This window comes from Takifugu rubripes, unplaced genomic scaffold, assembly GCF_901000725.2.
Source record: "Takifugu rubripes unplaced genomic scaffold, fTakRub1.2, whole genome shotgun sequence".
NCBI lineage: Eukaryota > Metazoa > Chordata > Actinopteri > Tetraodontiformes > Tetraodontidae > Takifugu > Takifugu rubripes.
In genome coordinates, this window is record NW_021821632.1 from 129,895 (window position 1) to 142,570 (window position 12,676).

The 12,676-nt window shown below is 47.7% G+C and overlaps 2 protein-coding genes across 3 annotated transcripts in view; one reads left to right on the plus strand and one right to left on the minus strand.

Annotated features, from left to right (window-relative positions):
- The window catches only part of ahrr (aryl hydrocarbon receptor repressor), a 40,514-nt gene extending 35,260 nt beyond the window's left edge, over nucleotides 1-5,254 (plus strand). Inside the window, exons 7-10 of one of the 2 annotated variants that reach the window (XM_029831852.1) lie at nucleotides 607-751; nucleotides 840-973; nucleotides 1,475-1,698; nucleotides 2,591-5,254. In XM_029831852.1, the coding sequence (XP_029687712.1) occupies nucleotides 607-751; nucleotides 840-973; nucleotides 1,475-1,698; nucleotides 2,591-3,710 (1,623 nt within the window). In that variant the 3' untranslated portion in view covers nucleotides 3,711-5,254. 2 annotated transcript variants of the gene reach the window in all.
- Nucleotides 5,255-8,943: 3,689 nt separating this feature from the next.
- On the minus strand, nucleotides 8,944-11,485 carry LOC101069982 (GPI mannosyltransferase 1). Its single transcript, XM_029831885.1, has 9 exons — nucleotides 11,051-11,485; nucleotides 10,512-10,685; nucleotides 10,284-10,404; nucleotides 10,075-10,207; nucleotides 9,958-10,038; nucleotides 9,715-9,818; nucleotides 9,456-9,610; nucleotides 9,274-9,375; nucleotides 8,944-9,153 (listed from the first exon to the last, which is right to left on the minus strand). The coding sequence occupies exons 1-9, from the start codon at nucleotides 11,219-11,221 to the stop codon at nucleotides 8,995-8,997; spliced, it is 1,200 nt and encodes a 399-aa protein (XP_029687745.1). The 5' UTR covers nucleotides 11,222-11,485; the 3' UTR covers nucleotides 8,944-8,994.
- Nucleotides 11,486-12,676: the final 1,191 nt, after the last annotated feature.

The window sequence follows — 12,676 nt, forward strand, 5'->3', positions numbered from 1 at the left end:
GGAACAGATCGTGTTTTCTGAGGCAAGCGATCAAAAACCCTCGCGTGCCACCAGTATGGAAATCATGGATGGGAGCTGCAGGGAGGGGCAGCGGAGGGAAGGGGAGAAGGCTGAACATTTTAGTGAGGAATCTGTCATGGAATGACAGAAAGCAAAGCTATTGCTGGAAAAGAGAATGAGGCATGATGAGAGCAGCCTGGAACCCAGCTGAATGTGTGTGTGTGTGTGTGTGTGCGGGTGTGTGTGCTGGGCCGGACTGCTGTTCAGGGAGCTGGTGTCACGCGATGTTTGACAAACACAGCTGCCCTCACTGGCCCCACAGCTGTTGGTAGACTGGCATTGTACTGGTTAATTCTCCTTTACATGTGCGGACGTCCATTTGTGTTTGGATGTTTCAATGACTTCTGTTGACTTTGTGTGCACATTAAGGCCCACGTGCGTGCGTGCGCGCGTGCGTGTGCTCCGTGAGGGGCGGGAGGTTGAGGCAGGCCTTGGGAATCCCGCGGCAGGAATCTCTCCTACCTGTTGATACGCAGCGGTCCAGATACGCAGCGTCGCGGTGGTACGCTCTGATTTAACATGCTCCCTCATCTTTGGTCCTCACAGACCGACGTGATGCATCAGAACGTGTTTGACTACATCCACATCGATGACCGTCAGGAGTTCAGGCGCCAGCTGCACTGGGCCATGTGTCCTCCTCAAAACCAGGCCTCATCAACGCACCAGGACAGCCAGCTAGCTGGAGGGACCGGTGGGTCACTGATGTGCTGCTGGACACAGGCTGAAGGATGATTTATCGCATCCCTCGCTAATCTGGCTTTGTTGTGTTCCTTCTGTAGGAGAGGACTACGTTGTGAGCAACTTGTTCCATTCTACAGAAGCCGGTGGGATTCCACCAGAACTGTCAGGCTTCCTCAACAGGTCCTTCATTGCCCGAGTCCGATGCCTCCTGGACAGCACTTCTGGATTTTTGGTGAGAGCCTCCGACACGTCAAAGCAAACCTCCTTTAAACAGCGACGGTGCCTGAGTGAATGATGCAGAATCGGCCGTTGTTGGCTGCGTCACACACGAGCACGATGAAGGAACCGGGTGCCTGACCGCACCAGAATAGCAGCCTGGATCGTGTCTGAGGGTTCTGAGCAGTCTGCTTTGGGCCAACTGTACCGTCGGGGTCAGCAGAGTTCACCGTCACCGGTCCAATGTGGCTTTAAAGAGACATTCTAGACCCTCGTAGGCCCGACAGTGAGAAAGTAATAGAATAATCTGTTTTCCTTAAATGTCAGCAGGTTTGCGGCAGTTGTAATTTAACACACTTGCTCACGAGGCAACTGCTCGAATTAAAAAAGCAGCACCAGCGTGGAGTTCTAGACGTGTGTTTGTGCGATTCCCTGTTATATTTCTCAGGTTTGTGCACGAGGGAAACGGAAACACAGGGCGATTTGACTCTAACTTCTTCTTCTTCCTCCCTCACAGACGATGCAGTTCCAGGGTCGACTGAAATTCCTGCACGGCCAAAAAAAGAAGTCAGCCTCCGGGGCGCCGATGCCCCCTCAGCTGGCTCTGTTCTGCGTCGCGGTTCCCCTCCTGCTGCCCTCCATCACCGAGATGAAAATGAAGAACATGTTACTGCGTGGAAAGAACAAGGGAGGAGGAGGAGGAGGAGGAGGAGGAGGGTTCATCTCTGCTCTGGATCACGGGTGAGGGGAAACATTCACAGCAGCACTCGAGCTGAAGGGTTATTGAAATGTAGAAAGTATGAGGCCCTGGAAGCGCAGTTGTTCAAACATATGCTATTCTTATGGGATGTACGCGCGTTATTTACACTTTCCGTGTAAGCCGGAGCCAAAATCGCACCTCAGGCTCAGGCCGATGCCTTTGGGATGTTGCTAATGTTAATGTTGTTCATTTCTTTTAGTCATTTTTGTCCAAAGTTGCAGCAAAAGCTTCACCCTTAATTGTCAGCCAGCAGCCTTTGGAACACGTACCTGTGGCCCATTAGAAGTTTGGATGAGTCCTCCGTCTGCTTCGCGCATCATTAAGTCAAAGCTCTGAGCCGAAGCCATGAAGCAGAGGCCTTCCACCCCCCCTGCTGTCCGCTCCCTGGCAGCAGCACCCAGCACACATTAATAACGAACGCCCGTTTCTGATTTCATTTTTTAAATAAAACCAGCGCCTCTGTCTAGGTGGGACCCCGTTAACCCCTGAGGCGAGGGCTGATTAGAGGGTCGTGTCAGTAATATTACATTTGACAGGAAGTTTAAAGCAGCTGAAACGCTGCGGACAGCAAAAGTTGCCCAACAGAAGCAGTGAAAGAGGGCGACCGCCACCACCAGGTCCTGCCTGTGGATCCTGTTTTGAAACGGTTGGAAAAGATGAGTCAGGTTGCAGCTATTCTCTGTTCTCTCTCTGTGGCGAGGAGGAAACCTTCACGTTTGAGTCACCCAGTTGATGTTTGCGCATCTGATTGGACCTCTTTTCCTTTCCAGAGGCCGTCTCGTGTTCGGCGCCGCTGCGTATTTAAGGCTTAGCTCTAGATTCCCGACTGACCTCCTCCTGTTTCTCTTCTCACCCCTTTGCCCCCCCTCACAGAAAGCACGGGGAACATCTCCACAGACACCCCTTCGGTGGCGGCGGCGGCGGCGGGATGGGCGATGTTGCAGACCCTCTGCTCCTGTCCTGTCCCTCCCCTGGTGCGTCCCAGCGCGGCCATCACACACCCTGGACCCCACTCTCCAAAGACAACCTCAAGTACCGCCCTGATGATTACTACAGCCAGGAGGAGCCACTCAATTACTGCAAGACTTCCATGGCTCCCCATAAAGGCGTCACCCCGGGCCTGGGTGGTGGCTGGCCTCTGCGGCCAAACTCCGGCCCCCTCAGAGCGGGTCAGGGAGTTGGATACGTCCCGTCTAACCGTCTGAACAGAGCAGGTCATTATGGGAAACCGTACGGCGGCAGAGGCGGCGAGGTGTTTGTCTCCAAACTCTACGGGAACGTCCAGATTCCCTCGGATCCGGACGTCTACTGCATCGACCTGGTAAAGAACGAGAACGGCTACGGCGAATGCTACGACGGCCATCCCGTCCCCGAGATGCCGCCCATTAAGGTGGAGCACGACTCGGACTCTGAGAACGGCTGCGACGTGTACGGGAGAGCCTGGGCCGGTCGCGACCCAGAGGCGCTGGAGCGGCGCTACTGCAACGGCGGGTACGCTCAAACCTCCGGCCTCCATCTCAAGTCGGAGGGAGATTACTACGACCCGCAGTACTCGCCCTGCCAGCGGGGCAAGGCGGGAATCAGCCCCCCGTACAACAACAACTACCAGAACTATGCAGTCGGCGGCCACGTGAACGGACGTCTGCTGAAGTGTGACAAAGAGCTGGGCGGCGACGCCCACTTCAGCCCCCAGCGGCTCTCCCACTCGGACTCTCTATGCAGCAACCAGCCTATCAACCTCATGGACTCGCACGTCTTCGCCCAAGAGCCTCACAAGGCGTACGCGCACCAGGACTACAACAAACACGCCGCCTATGAGTTCAAAGGGCACGGCCTGATCCATGCAATCAAACGGGAGCCCATGGACTCGCCCCCGTGGTCCGAGAGCGCCCAAAACATGAGCCAGTCCATGATGGTCGCCCCGCGGAACATTATGCCCTGCGTGATGAGCACAGGACCCCACAAGTCCAGTCCCTACGTTTATATGCCGTGAAGGTGACCGCCGCAGCAGATGATCGCTTGCCCCCCCCCCCCCCCCCCCCTTCCCCCTTCCCCTGGGGGTTCCGAAGCGCTCCAGGAACTTTCAGTCCCTTCTGTTTAATGAAGAGAGCACAAACACGGCTCAGGTTCTAGTGCTGTGACAATCAAAAGAACTGCTTGCGTCCCTCTGGGGGATGGAGGATTTAGCTTCGTAGACGGTTCCAAGCACTTTTGGATTGAGGCGAGCTCAGTCTCGAAACACTCTTGTTGGTTCTTTACGTCTCGTGCACGCCCAACGTTTGTGACAGGAAGGAAGAGTTTGCTGTAAAGGTGTACCTTGTTACTACACAGGAGATGAGGCACAGCTACTACTGGCTTCAGAGTTCCAGCGGCTAAAGGGACGAGCCCCTTTGTTTGCAGTTTTGCATGTTTTAATGCTTTAAGTGATCTACCTTTTTTTCCATGACTGCCTCCATTGTTTTCTATGCATCTTATAGCCACGTGCACGTGCAGGGACTGCTTGGAGCTTGAACCCTGACGGTTTGTGTTGGGAATTAGCCTGAAACGCTCTCGATGGTTCATCAGACGAATCGCAGAATCGCGGAGTAACGCGACGCTGTTCGCCGATCGATCGGATGGGTCGAGATGTGCGCGGCTGTCAGAGTGTGTTGGAAAAAAAAGGTTTATTTATGAAACGAGAACAGACTTTTCTCCCAGATCCCAGGTCCAACCGGCACTAAAGTGATCCCACCACTGCAGGATATTACCGATTACACACAAAACCAAACCTGAGGAAACTAAAGTGGTTTCCATGACAACAGGAGGCGGCGTACTTTATTATGTTTTTTCTTTTTTTTTTTCTCCTTTCTTTCGGCGCATATGAGACCTCCCTATTTTTAGGTAACGAAAGTACAAATAATACAGATTAGTGTCGTTTACGTGGACGTTCATGTGTCGTCTGGATCCGTGTCTATGGCAACAGCATTTCAACCCGTCTGGCCACACATCTCCACTTCCTGTGTTGGCTGACGCCATCGGGCCTTGTCGTCACACTCAGTATTTTGTTTTTGCACAAATTAAGTCAAAGCACCAAATTAATTGAGTTGATTGAAGCTATTGTGGTAGTTTCTAAATTGCACTACTGGGAGTAGTTTTCAGTTAAAGTTCAGCCTTGCCAGAAAAGTTTTTTTATTTGAGTCGACACGCACAAATGTACATGTGTCACTGTTCCTGGATTTAGTCTTGATTTCTCTCTGTGTGTGTTCATTTCAATAAATGTTTGAAGCTCCGTATTTATTGTAAGAAGCGAAAAATGCATAATTTAAAAAGTTTAGTTTTGAAGGCTTTTCTGTTCCTCTGATTTAAGTCAACTTTTCTTGCTACCTTTTTTTTAAAAATATTTGTTTTAAAAGAGAAAAAAAATGTCAGATTTGTCTCATGGAGGACGTAGCTGCAAGGTAGCAAACACAGTGTACATATGCAGTGACTTCAAATGTTTCTACGTGGTTTTTGCAAATGAATCTTATCTATTAAAGAAAATACTTTTCTTTGTATGGACATTGGGGTGTGGTGGTTTTTTTTTCTCCTCTCAGCGCCCAGAAAAGATGAGAAAAGCTCAACACTTGAATCTATGAAGGGTTACAGACGGCCTACAGGCGTCGTGACGTTGATTTGTTTCCTTTATAATAATTCTAATAGTTGTACCGCTCCACTAACGTCATCGCTCATTGGTCGGCTGTCCTCCTCACATATTTGGCTCCTCAGTAGCTTCTGAATTTTTCCCTTTATAGCCTAAAGTCTCCCTTCTGATTCATGATAAATCCTCAGGATGCAGAGCATCTGTTGCTACGGTGCCTGTCTGTGGGCTGTCTGTGGTGGGAGTGCAGGCCGTGGACAGAGGAGACCAGACAGAGACACGAGAGCTGCTGACCTCCGGTTGAAGCTTGACCTCCGCTCCACCACATGGTTAAAACACTGATGCTCAGTATCCGCCCCTCCTTAATCTGGGAGCTCTTTTCATTTGGATCTTAACACAAAAACAAGAAGCTGAACTGAAAGAAATTCTGAATCTGAGCTTCTCGAATAACTAAACAAAAGGATAATAAATGACTGAACATGCGCGCGACTCAACCGCCGCGGTGGTTCCTTGTTCCTCACTCGGGGGTCGTCCTGCTCGCTGACCTTCCACCTGCTGTCTGTCCCGTTGGCGGTGAGACGGGTCGATTATTGTCCCAGCTGGACAGGCTGATGCACTCCAGCTGGGCCCATTCACCCTCTCACCCACACCTGAGGCCAGATCAGAGTACCTGGGAGAACCCACAGGGAGAACATCCAAGCTGCCCACAGGAAAGCTCCTGGAAACCATGTGAGAATATTTGGAAGGGTTTGAAAACACGCTAACTTCTCTAACTTCTTCTTGTTCCACTTTGCTTAAACTCATTAATGTGTTTATTCCACTCTGCAGCCAGCTGCAGATCAGAGGGCCGTGATGGTTTGTGCGTCCACGTTCTCCAAGAGGAACCTGCTTTATTCCTGTTAATTAGCAAACAAAGATGGAACTTCCTCCTTCGCTTGTAGTTCTCAACCACAAACCACTGGTTTTTCTTTAGAATGGGATGAAGAATGTGTTGACCTGCGATTGGACAAGCGCGTCACACGCTTCCAGTGTTATGGATTCTGTAAGGTGGCCACCATGCGCAGATGTTTGAGCGGCAGCTACGCCCGCCAGTATCGTTCCCATTTCCCCAAATGCTGCTTCACAATCATCTCGCTGCGGTTTCATGGCTGCTGAAGTGAAAACAAAGAGGGCAGCAGTGTGAATGAAGGAAGCTCAATGTTTAATGTTCATCAGCACGCACGTGACCTTCTATCACGCCATCTGCACGACACTTGTTCTGCACACGGAGGCGAGAAACAAAAGGGGGGGGGGGGGGGGAGTTGGAGAACATGAGAAAAGAACAGATCCCATCATCAGAGGAGGAGATGCTCTGGGCGAGAAGACTGTAAGCACAGTGTTTGATGCTTGTTGACAGCTGTACGTATGTGTGTGCATGTGTGGGTGCGTGCGCATGTGTGCGTGCATGTGTGGGTGCGTGCGCATGTGTGCGTGCATGTGTGTGTGAACCAAGACCTATAATCCTATACCATGCAATGTTGCGTGACTGTTCATACCCCAGTCTTGCTTATCTGCACACCATTTGCCCTGATTGGTCACACCCACTCTGTCTTTCTATCTGTCTCACACACACACACACACACACACACACACACACACACACACACACACACACACACACACACACACACACACACACACACACACACACACACACACACACACACACAGCATTTGCCTCTCCTCTCCACATATCTTGAGGTAACACAATGAGTAAAACCCTGGAGGGTCTGTCACAGACGTGCACGTGCATTATCATGCTTATATACACACCCTATTAAGCATATGGAAGAGAGTCACGCAACCCCCCCCACCAATGAACAATAAAGTTCACTTTTCCTTCTGTATTGTTGTTTTAAATTACATTAAATGATCAAAACCTTCGTCCATTAATACATACAGTAATAATACTGGAGCTTTAATACAGAACAACAGGAACATTTATTCATTAAATATATATTCATAAAAGTTCAAAAAAGGAGAATTCATATATCTAAGCTATATATATTTTTAATAAATCCAATTCCGCATTTTCTTTAAATCACAGAACATTTCATACATTTTGCTGTAAAACCATTATTATCATTAACTAAAGTGAAAGGTGTGTTTAATTTACTGCAGCATATATAATATTTAAACTTATAGGCACAATGTTAACTGGGTTCAAAGGCCAATAAAAAGAGTTTTGGCCTCCAAAGGCCCTCAAACAAAACACACAGATATAATGTCTTTATTTGACTTTATGTCTTTGAAATCCTCATCATCACCTTTAGAATTCCTTTTACTAATGTAACTGTCAAGTATTGTGCTGACGAAGCAATAAGCATAAGATGAATATGGCAATAATGAATGTAAATCTATTAATCTTAGATTTAAATCTGGTCATTCATGTGTCCTTGTTTCATGTGATTTTCCTCGTTAGATTTTGTTGCACCACCAACACATAACTGTCATTTTAAATATACTGCTTTCATTCATTGTGACCAAAGAGTTTAGGGTTGTGTGAAACAATACTGGAGACCGTTAAAAGTGTGTGAACGCCTCACAACCCTGCACTGGAGGAGACAAGGGGCCAAAGTTTAACCTAAAATAATCACGTTTTCTGTCCAAGAAACCCAACAAAAGCTCCATCGTCCTGTTGAATGTAGCATTTGTTCACTGACTTGTTATTGTCTTGGAGGTGTGGAGGGGCCACGTTGTAGAAGAAATACAACTGATAACTCTAGAGTTCCAGTGAAAACTTATTTGTAGACCAGGGAGACTAACAGGATGAGAGGTGACTGGGTGCAAGCGAGTGATCCAAACAGCAGATCTGCCAGCCACAGCTGACCAGGCTCAAATATGCAAACGCCCTCAACAGCGTCTCCACAAACAACTACTGACCCCGAATGTTGATCAGAAAAGCTGCGCCCAGACACACAGCACAGCGTGTTTCCACAAACATTTCTGAGTTATGTGTTGGATTAGAAAGAGAAACAGCGGTGTTTATAGTGCATTTCTGTTAATTACGGCTCCAAAGTCTCGATTGTGAAGAAATCCTGCCTCCTGCTGGCTACAACCGCGAACTGCAGCCCAGGAACACGATGGATTGTTTAATGAAATTGTTACTTTCTCGCCCTGATTGCAATAATTACCATATCACAGCCAAATCCAGAGGCATAATCCACAATTGGTGCCAAATTCCAAATGGCCAATGCAGATACTTGGACCATACAGGGTGGGTTAGAGATATGACGCGATTCAGACTGGATTGCTTCCCCATTGTCCACATTTTTGAGGTTTTGAAAATGGTGTGTTTAGAGTTAGATGCTTACTCAAGGGAATGTCTCATCTAGTCACTATTTTGTTCCTGAGTGTAAACAGAGAAATGAAAACCGTGTGTGTTGGTGTCACAGGTGCAATAGTCATCAACATTCCACGGCGGAAAACAGCCAATCGGCATTTTTCTGTCCTGCGTGACTCACTGAGGGTTTTGTGTGTTTCGCTCAATGGCGTCAGAACTGAATCAAATGGTTTCACATTTCACAGAAGACAAGAAAATGTGGCTCTGCTCCGTGCAAAAATAAACACATTTAAGGAAATATACACTTTATTGCTTTATACTTCAGCTTCAGTTGAAATGCTATTCAACCTTTAGTCTCTGAGGGGGCTTGTAGTGGCGTATTATCTGAATTAGGACAAAGGAATTGATGATCAGGTAGAGCAAACCAGATAACCAGATAAGCAGGAAGGTGTTATAGCCTTCAAACTCCAGGAAGTAGGCAGGAACCAGCCAGATACCCTGAAAATAGAGAGAAAATAAGAAACATAGTGTCTGAAACCATCTAAACGCCAGCACAATAATTACTGGCACATGGTTATGATGCTAATAAGCAAAAGTGATATGAGGTTGTTAAATTACCTGTCCAGCAAACCAGAGGAGGAGCAGAGCAACTCCCTGTTTCACTGACAGACTCAGGTAAGGGATGAGCAGAGGCAGGAGGCACAGGTACCACAGGAAGTACTGTGGAAAGATGGACAGCACCGTGCGTGTTACTACCGTACAAACCTGAGGTCCTCGAGTCTGATCTTCATTTTACACACCTGTGAAGTGCAGACTTTGTTGAAAGAGACAAAGATGGAAGTGTGCAGGAAGCAGCAGAAGGCCAGATCAGAGTAAAAGCTCCAGGAGGTCACCAGCAGCAGGAGGAGCTGCGGGAGGAACGCCGCCAGGCCCAAACAAAAGCTCCACCTGCTGTCTGGAGCAACAAACCAAGAATTTGCTCTGGTCAGCTCCCACGTTGAACACAGAAGAGGAAACTACGGGACCTGCTGATGAGCTACGGCTGTGTGGAATGAATACCTGCGCTCAGGTACAGCATATAGAAGTAGGGAGAGAAGTTGTGTCGGGTGTCTCTTCTGGTGAGATGATACAAATAGGTCTCGTGGAGAAACTCCCAACCATACCTAACAAAGGAGTCACAGCATTTTCATTAAGATCCTTTTGTCTATGAGAAATAAATATATGTAGTCTAAAATATTAATATAAGTCATGTAGACCCTGAGGACTTTACAGGCAACAAAGATCCAATGACAACAAGCTTACGTGTAGTAGAAGAGCGCTGTGAGCACAAAGAACACTCCAGCAGATACGCCTGCAAACAGGAGCAGCTCTCTGTTGAGGAAGCTCCCAGTAAAAGCAGCCAAGCTCCTCCACTTTGACGTCTTCGTGCAACCCTTGGATGCATCCTCAGGGGCCCGCAGCGATAGAGCAATGGGCAAAGCATAAGTAATGGGATAGATCTTCACGTGGACCGAGAGGCCGAACAGGAACGCTGCCCACAGCAGATGCTTAGCTGTCACAAAAATATCACTAAATGAGTTTATAGCTCTTGATCCTGTTAGACATTCATTTGGCAGCTTAAAACATACCATTCAGACACAGTAGCGTTGCGAGCACCAATGCTGCCATAATGGACTCGGCATTCCCTCGACTGGACACTCCCATGGGCAGCGGGTTCAGGAGCCACAGGGAGCAAACACGGCATGCAGTCTGAACATACATTAGCTCATTTAAAAGTAGCTCTGGCTTCATTTACAATGTGTAAAGTGACCTGCTGAACACTGAAAATGCTTGATGAGACCGGTGACCTCATGTACCTGTGAGCTCAGACCTCTCAGACGGAGGATTCTGTAAATGAGCAGCCCTGACAGCACATCACATGCAATGAAGAGGATCTTCCCGGTCACCACGCTGAGGTAAATGTTAGGAAGGAGCATCCATCCCAGGAGAGGCGTGTAACGGTAGGTGGACCGGGTATACGGAGATCTGCCCTGGGGAGAATTTGTAAAAAGTACAGTGCACGTGGGTACTGGGTCACATTGTTACAAACATATAACAGTGAATCACTTTTTGGGTCGATTCAAACATAAAAAAGGGAGATTTTAATGTTGGAGTTGGTGAAAACGGAGCAACTTTGGTTTTCTTTAAGGAATGTTGCGCAATAAACAGACAAAAGCAAGAGTCAATTTAATATTAGACATTTATATCTAACATCGTCATCGGAGATTGTGTTATGGTGTAACTATATTGGTAAAGGACATTAAAAGAGTGAACCAGGGCTTGTTTTTTTTTCATTTTTGAAAGTTTAGAACAAATATGTGCCAGCTAGCTACTAGTTAAACAGTGGTTTGTGTACCTCAGAGATGAACCTTGCAGCATCTGTAAAGACATGATAGTCGATGTCAGTGTATTTCACTTCCATGCTCCTGTCCTGGTAGTCTCCATAAACCACCAGGGCCAGTCGGATCGCGAAGGCAGCTGGGAAAAGGACACGTTTCCCGGTGAACTTGGTTATTATCTCTTCCATCAGTAACCAGGCAGGGGTGATATATACCCTAGTTAGCTAGCTCATTTTGTCGATTTTAACAAGCAAAGGTTCAACCGTATCGCCCATTTATTTTCTCTCCTCTTCTAATATCTACGGCCAATTCGGATTGAAAATGCAACTTTTTCTTTCAAAAGGTTCTGGGGAATAGACAAATTTCAATCCAAACAAGGAAGTAACGCGGAAGTTCTTCTTCTTCATTGGATTTTTAAGGGCAGTTTGCATCCGTGACGTTGCAGTACTGCCACCTTCAGGTCGGAAGGTCGCTCTTCTTCTTCGTTCTCCTTTCACATTAAAAGCGTTTTATCGCCACCTGTCGTTCTGGATGTGAATTAAAAGACAAGTCGCCTAATCAAAGGCATCCACCAGGCTGACCAGGACCTCCTTCATGGATCGTTTCTCCTCCATCGTCCTGGGCGAGTCCACTCCATGAGGTTGTCATTGGCCAGCAGCTTCTCGAGGCTCCCCACAGCCCCGATGACAGACGTTGATTTATAGAATTTATTAGATTCAGATTAGATTAGATTCAACTTTATTGTTATTGCACATGTACAGGTACAGAGCAACAAAATGCAGTTTAGCATCTAACCAGAAGTGCAAAAGAAGCAGCAAGTGAGGATAATAACTTAATAAATACAGTATGGCGGTTATTTTACAATTGTTTACCGGGTTGTGCTATAAACATATTTTACAGATGGTGTTTACATTAAATGCCTTGGACTATAAGTGCAGGAGCTATTTAGCTATTTACATAAGATAGAGGAGATGTGCAAATTATAAATTACGTGTATACAGATACCGATGATAAAGTGCATGAGTGCGCAGGACAGGTTTAAACAGTAGCTACATTGGTTACTAAGCTAGTGAGTTGTTGTGTAAACTGCTGTAGTGTAGTGAGGTGTGGAGTGTGTAAGGGTCAGCAGGAGTTCAACAGGGACACCGCTCTGGGGAAGAAGCTGTTCCTCAGTCTACTGGTCCGAGTCCTGAGGGTTCTGTAGTGCCTCCCGGAGGGCAGGAGGGAAAATAGTCTGTGGGCGGGGTGGGAGGAGTCCTTGAGTATGCTGCGTGCTCGATGCAGGCAGCGCTTCCTCTGGACATCTCCGATGGAAGGGAGTGTAGTCCTTGTGATGCGTTGGGCAGTTTTCACCACCCTCTGCAAGGCCTTGTGCTCAGCGATAGTGCAGCTTCCATACCAGACTGACACGCAGTTGGTCAGGATGCTTTCTATCGCACAGCGATAGAAGTTCACCAGGACAGCCGAGGATAGCTGGTTCTTCCTCAGTGTCCTCAGGAAGAAGAGGCGCTGGTGAGCCTTCTTGATGATGCTGGAGGTGTTTGTGGTCCAGGACAGGTCCTCTGAGATGTGTGCCTCCTCTTGCTTTCCTGAAGTCCACGATGAGCTCCTTGGTCTTGCTGGTGTTGAGGACCAAGTTATTG

Coding starts and splice junctions, on each gene's coding strand:
- LOC101069982 (XM_029831885.1), bottom strand. CDS start 11,221: ATGGAAGAGATAATAACCAAGTTCACCGGGAAACGTGTCCTTTTCCCA. Junction 9,819..9,957: donor ACAGCGCTCTTCTACTACAC/GTAAGCTTGTTG, acceptor CTCCTTTGTTAG/GTATGGTTGGGAGTTTCTCC. Junction 9,611..9,714: donor TATGCTGTACCTGAGCGCAG/GTATTCATTCCA, acceptor TTGTTGCTCCAG/ACAGCAGGTGGAGCTTTTGT.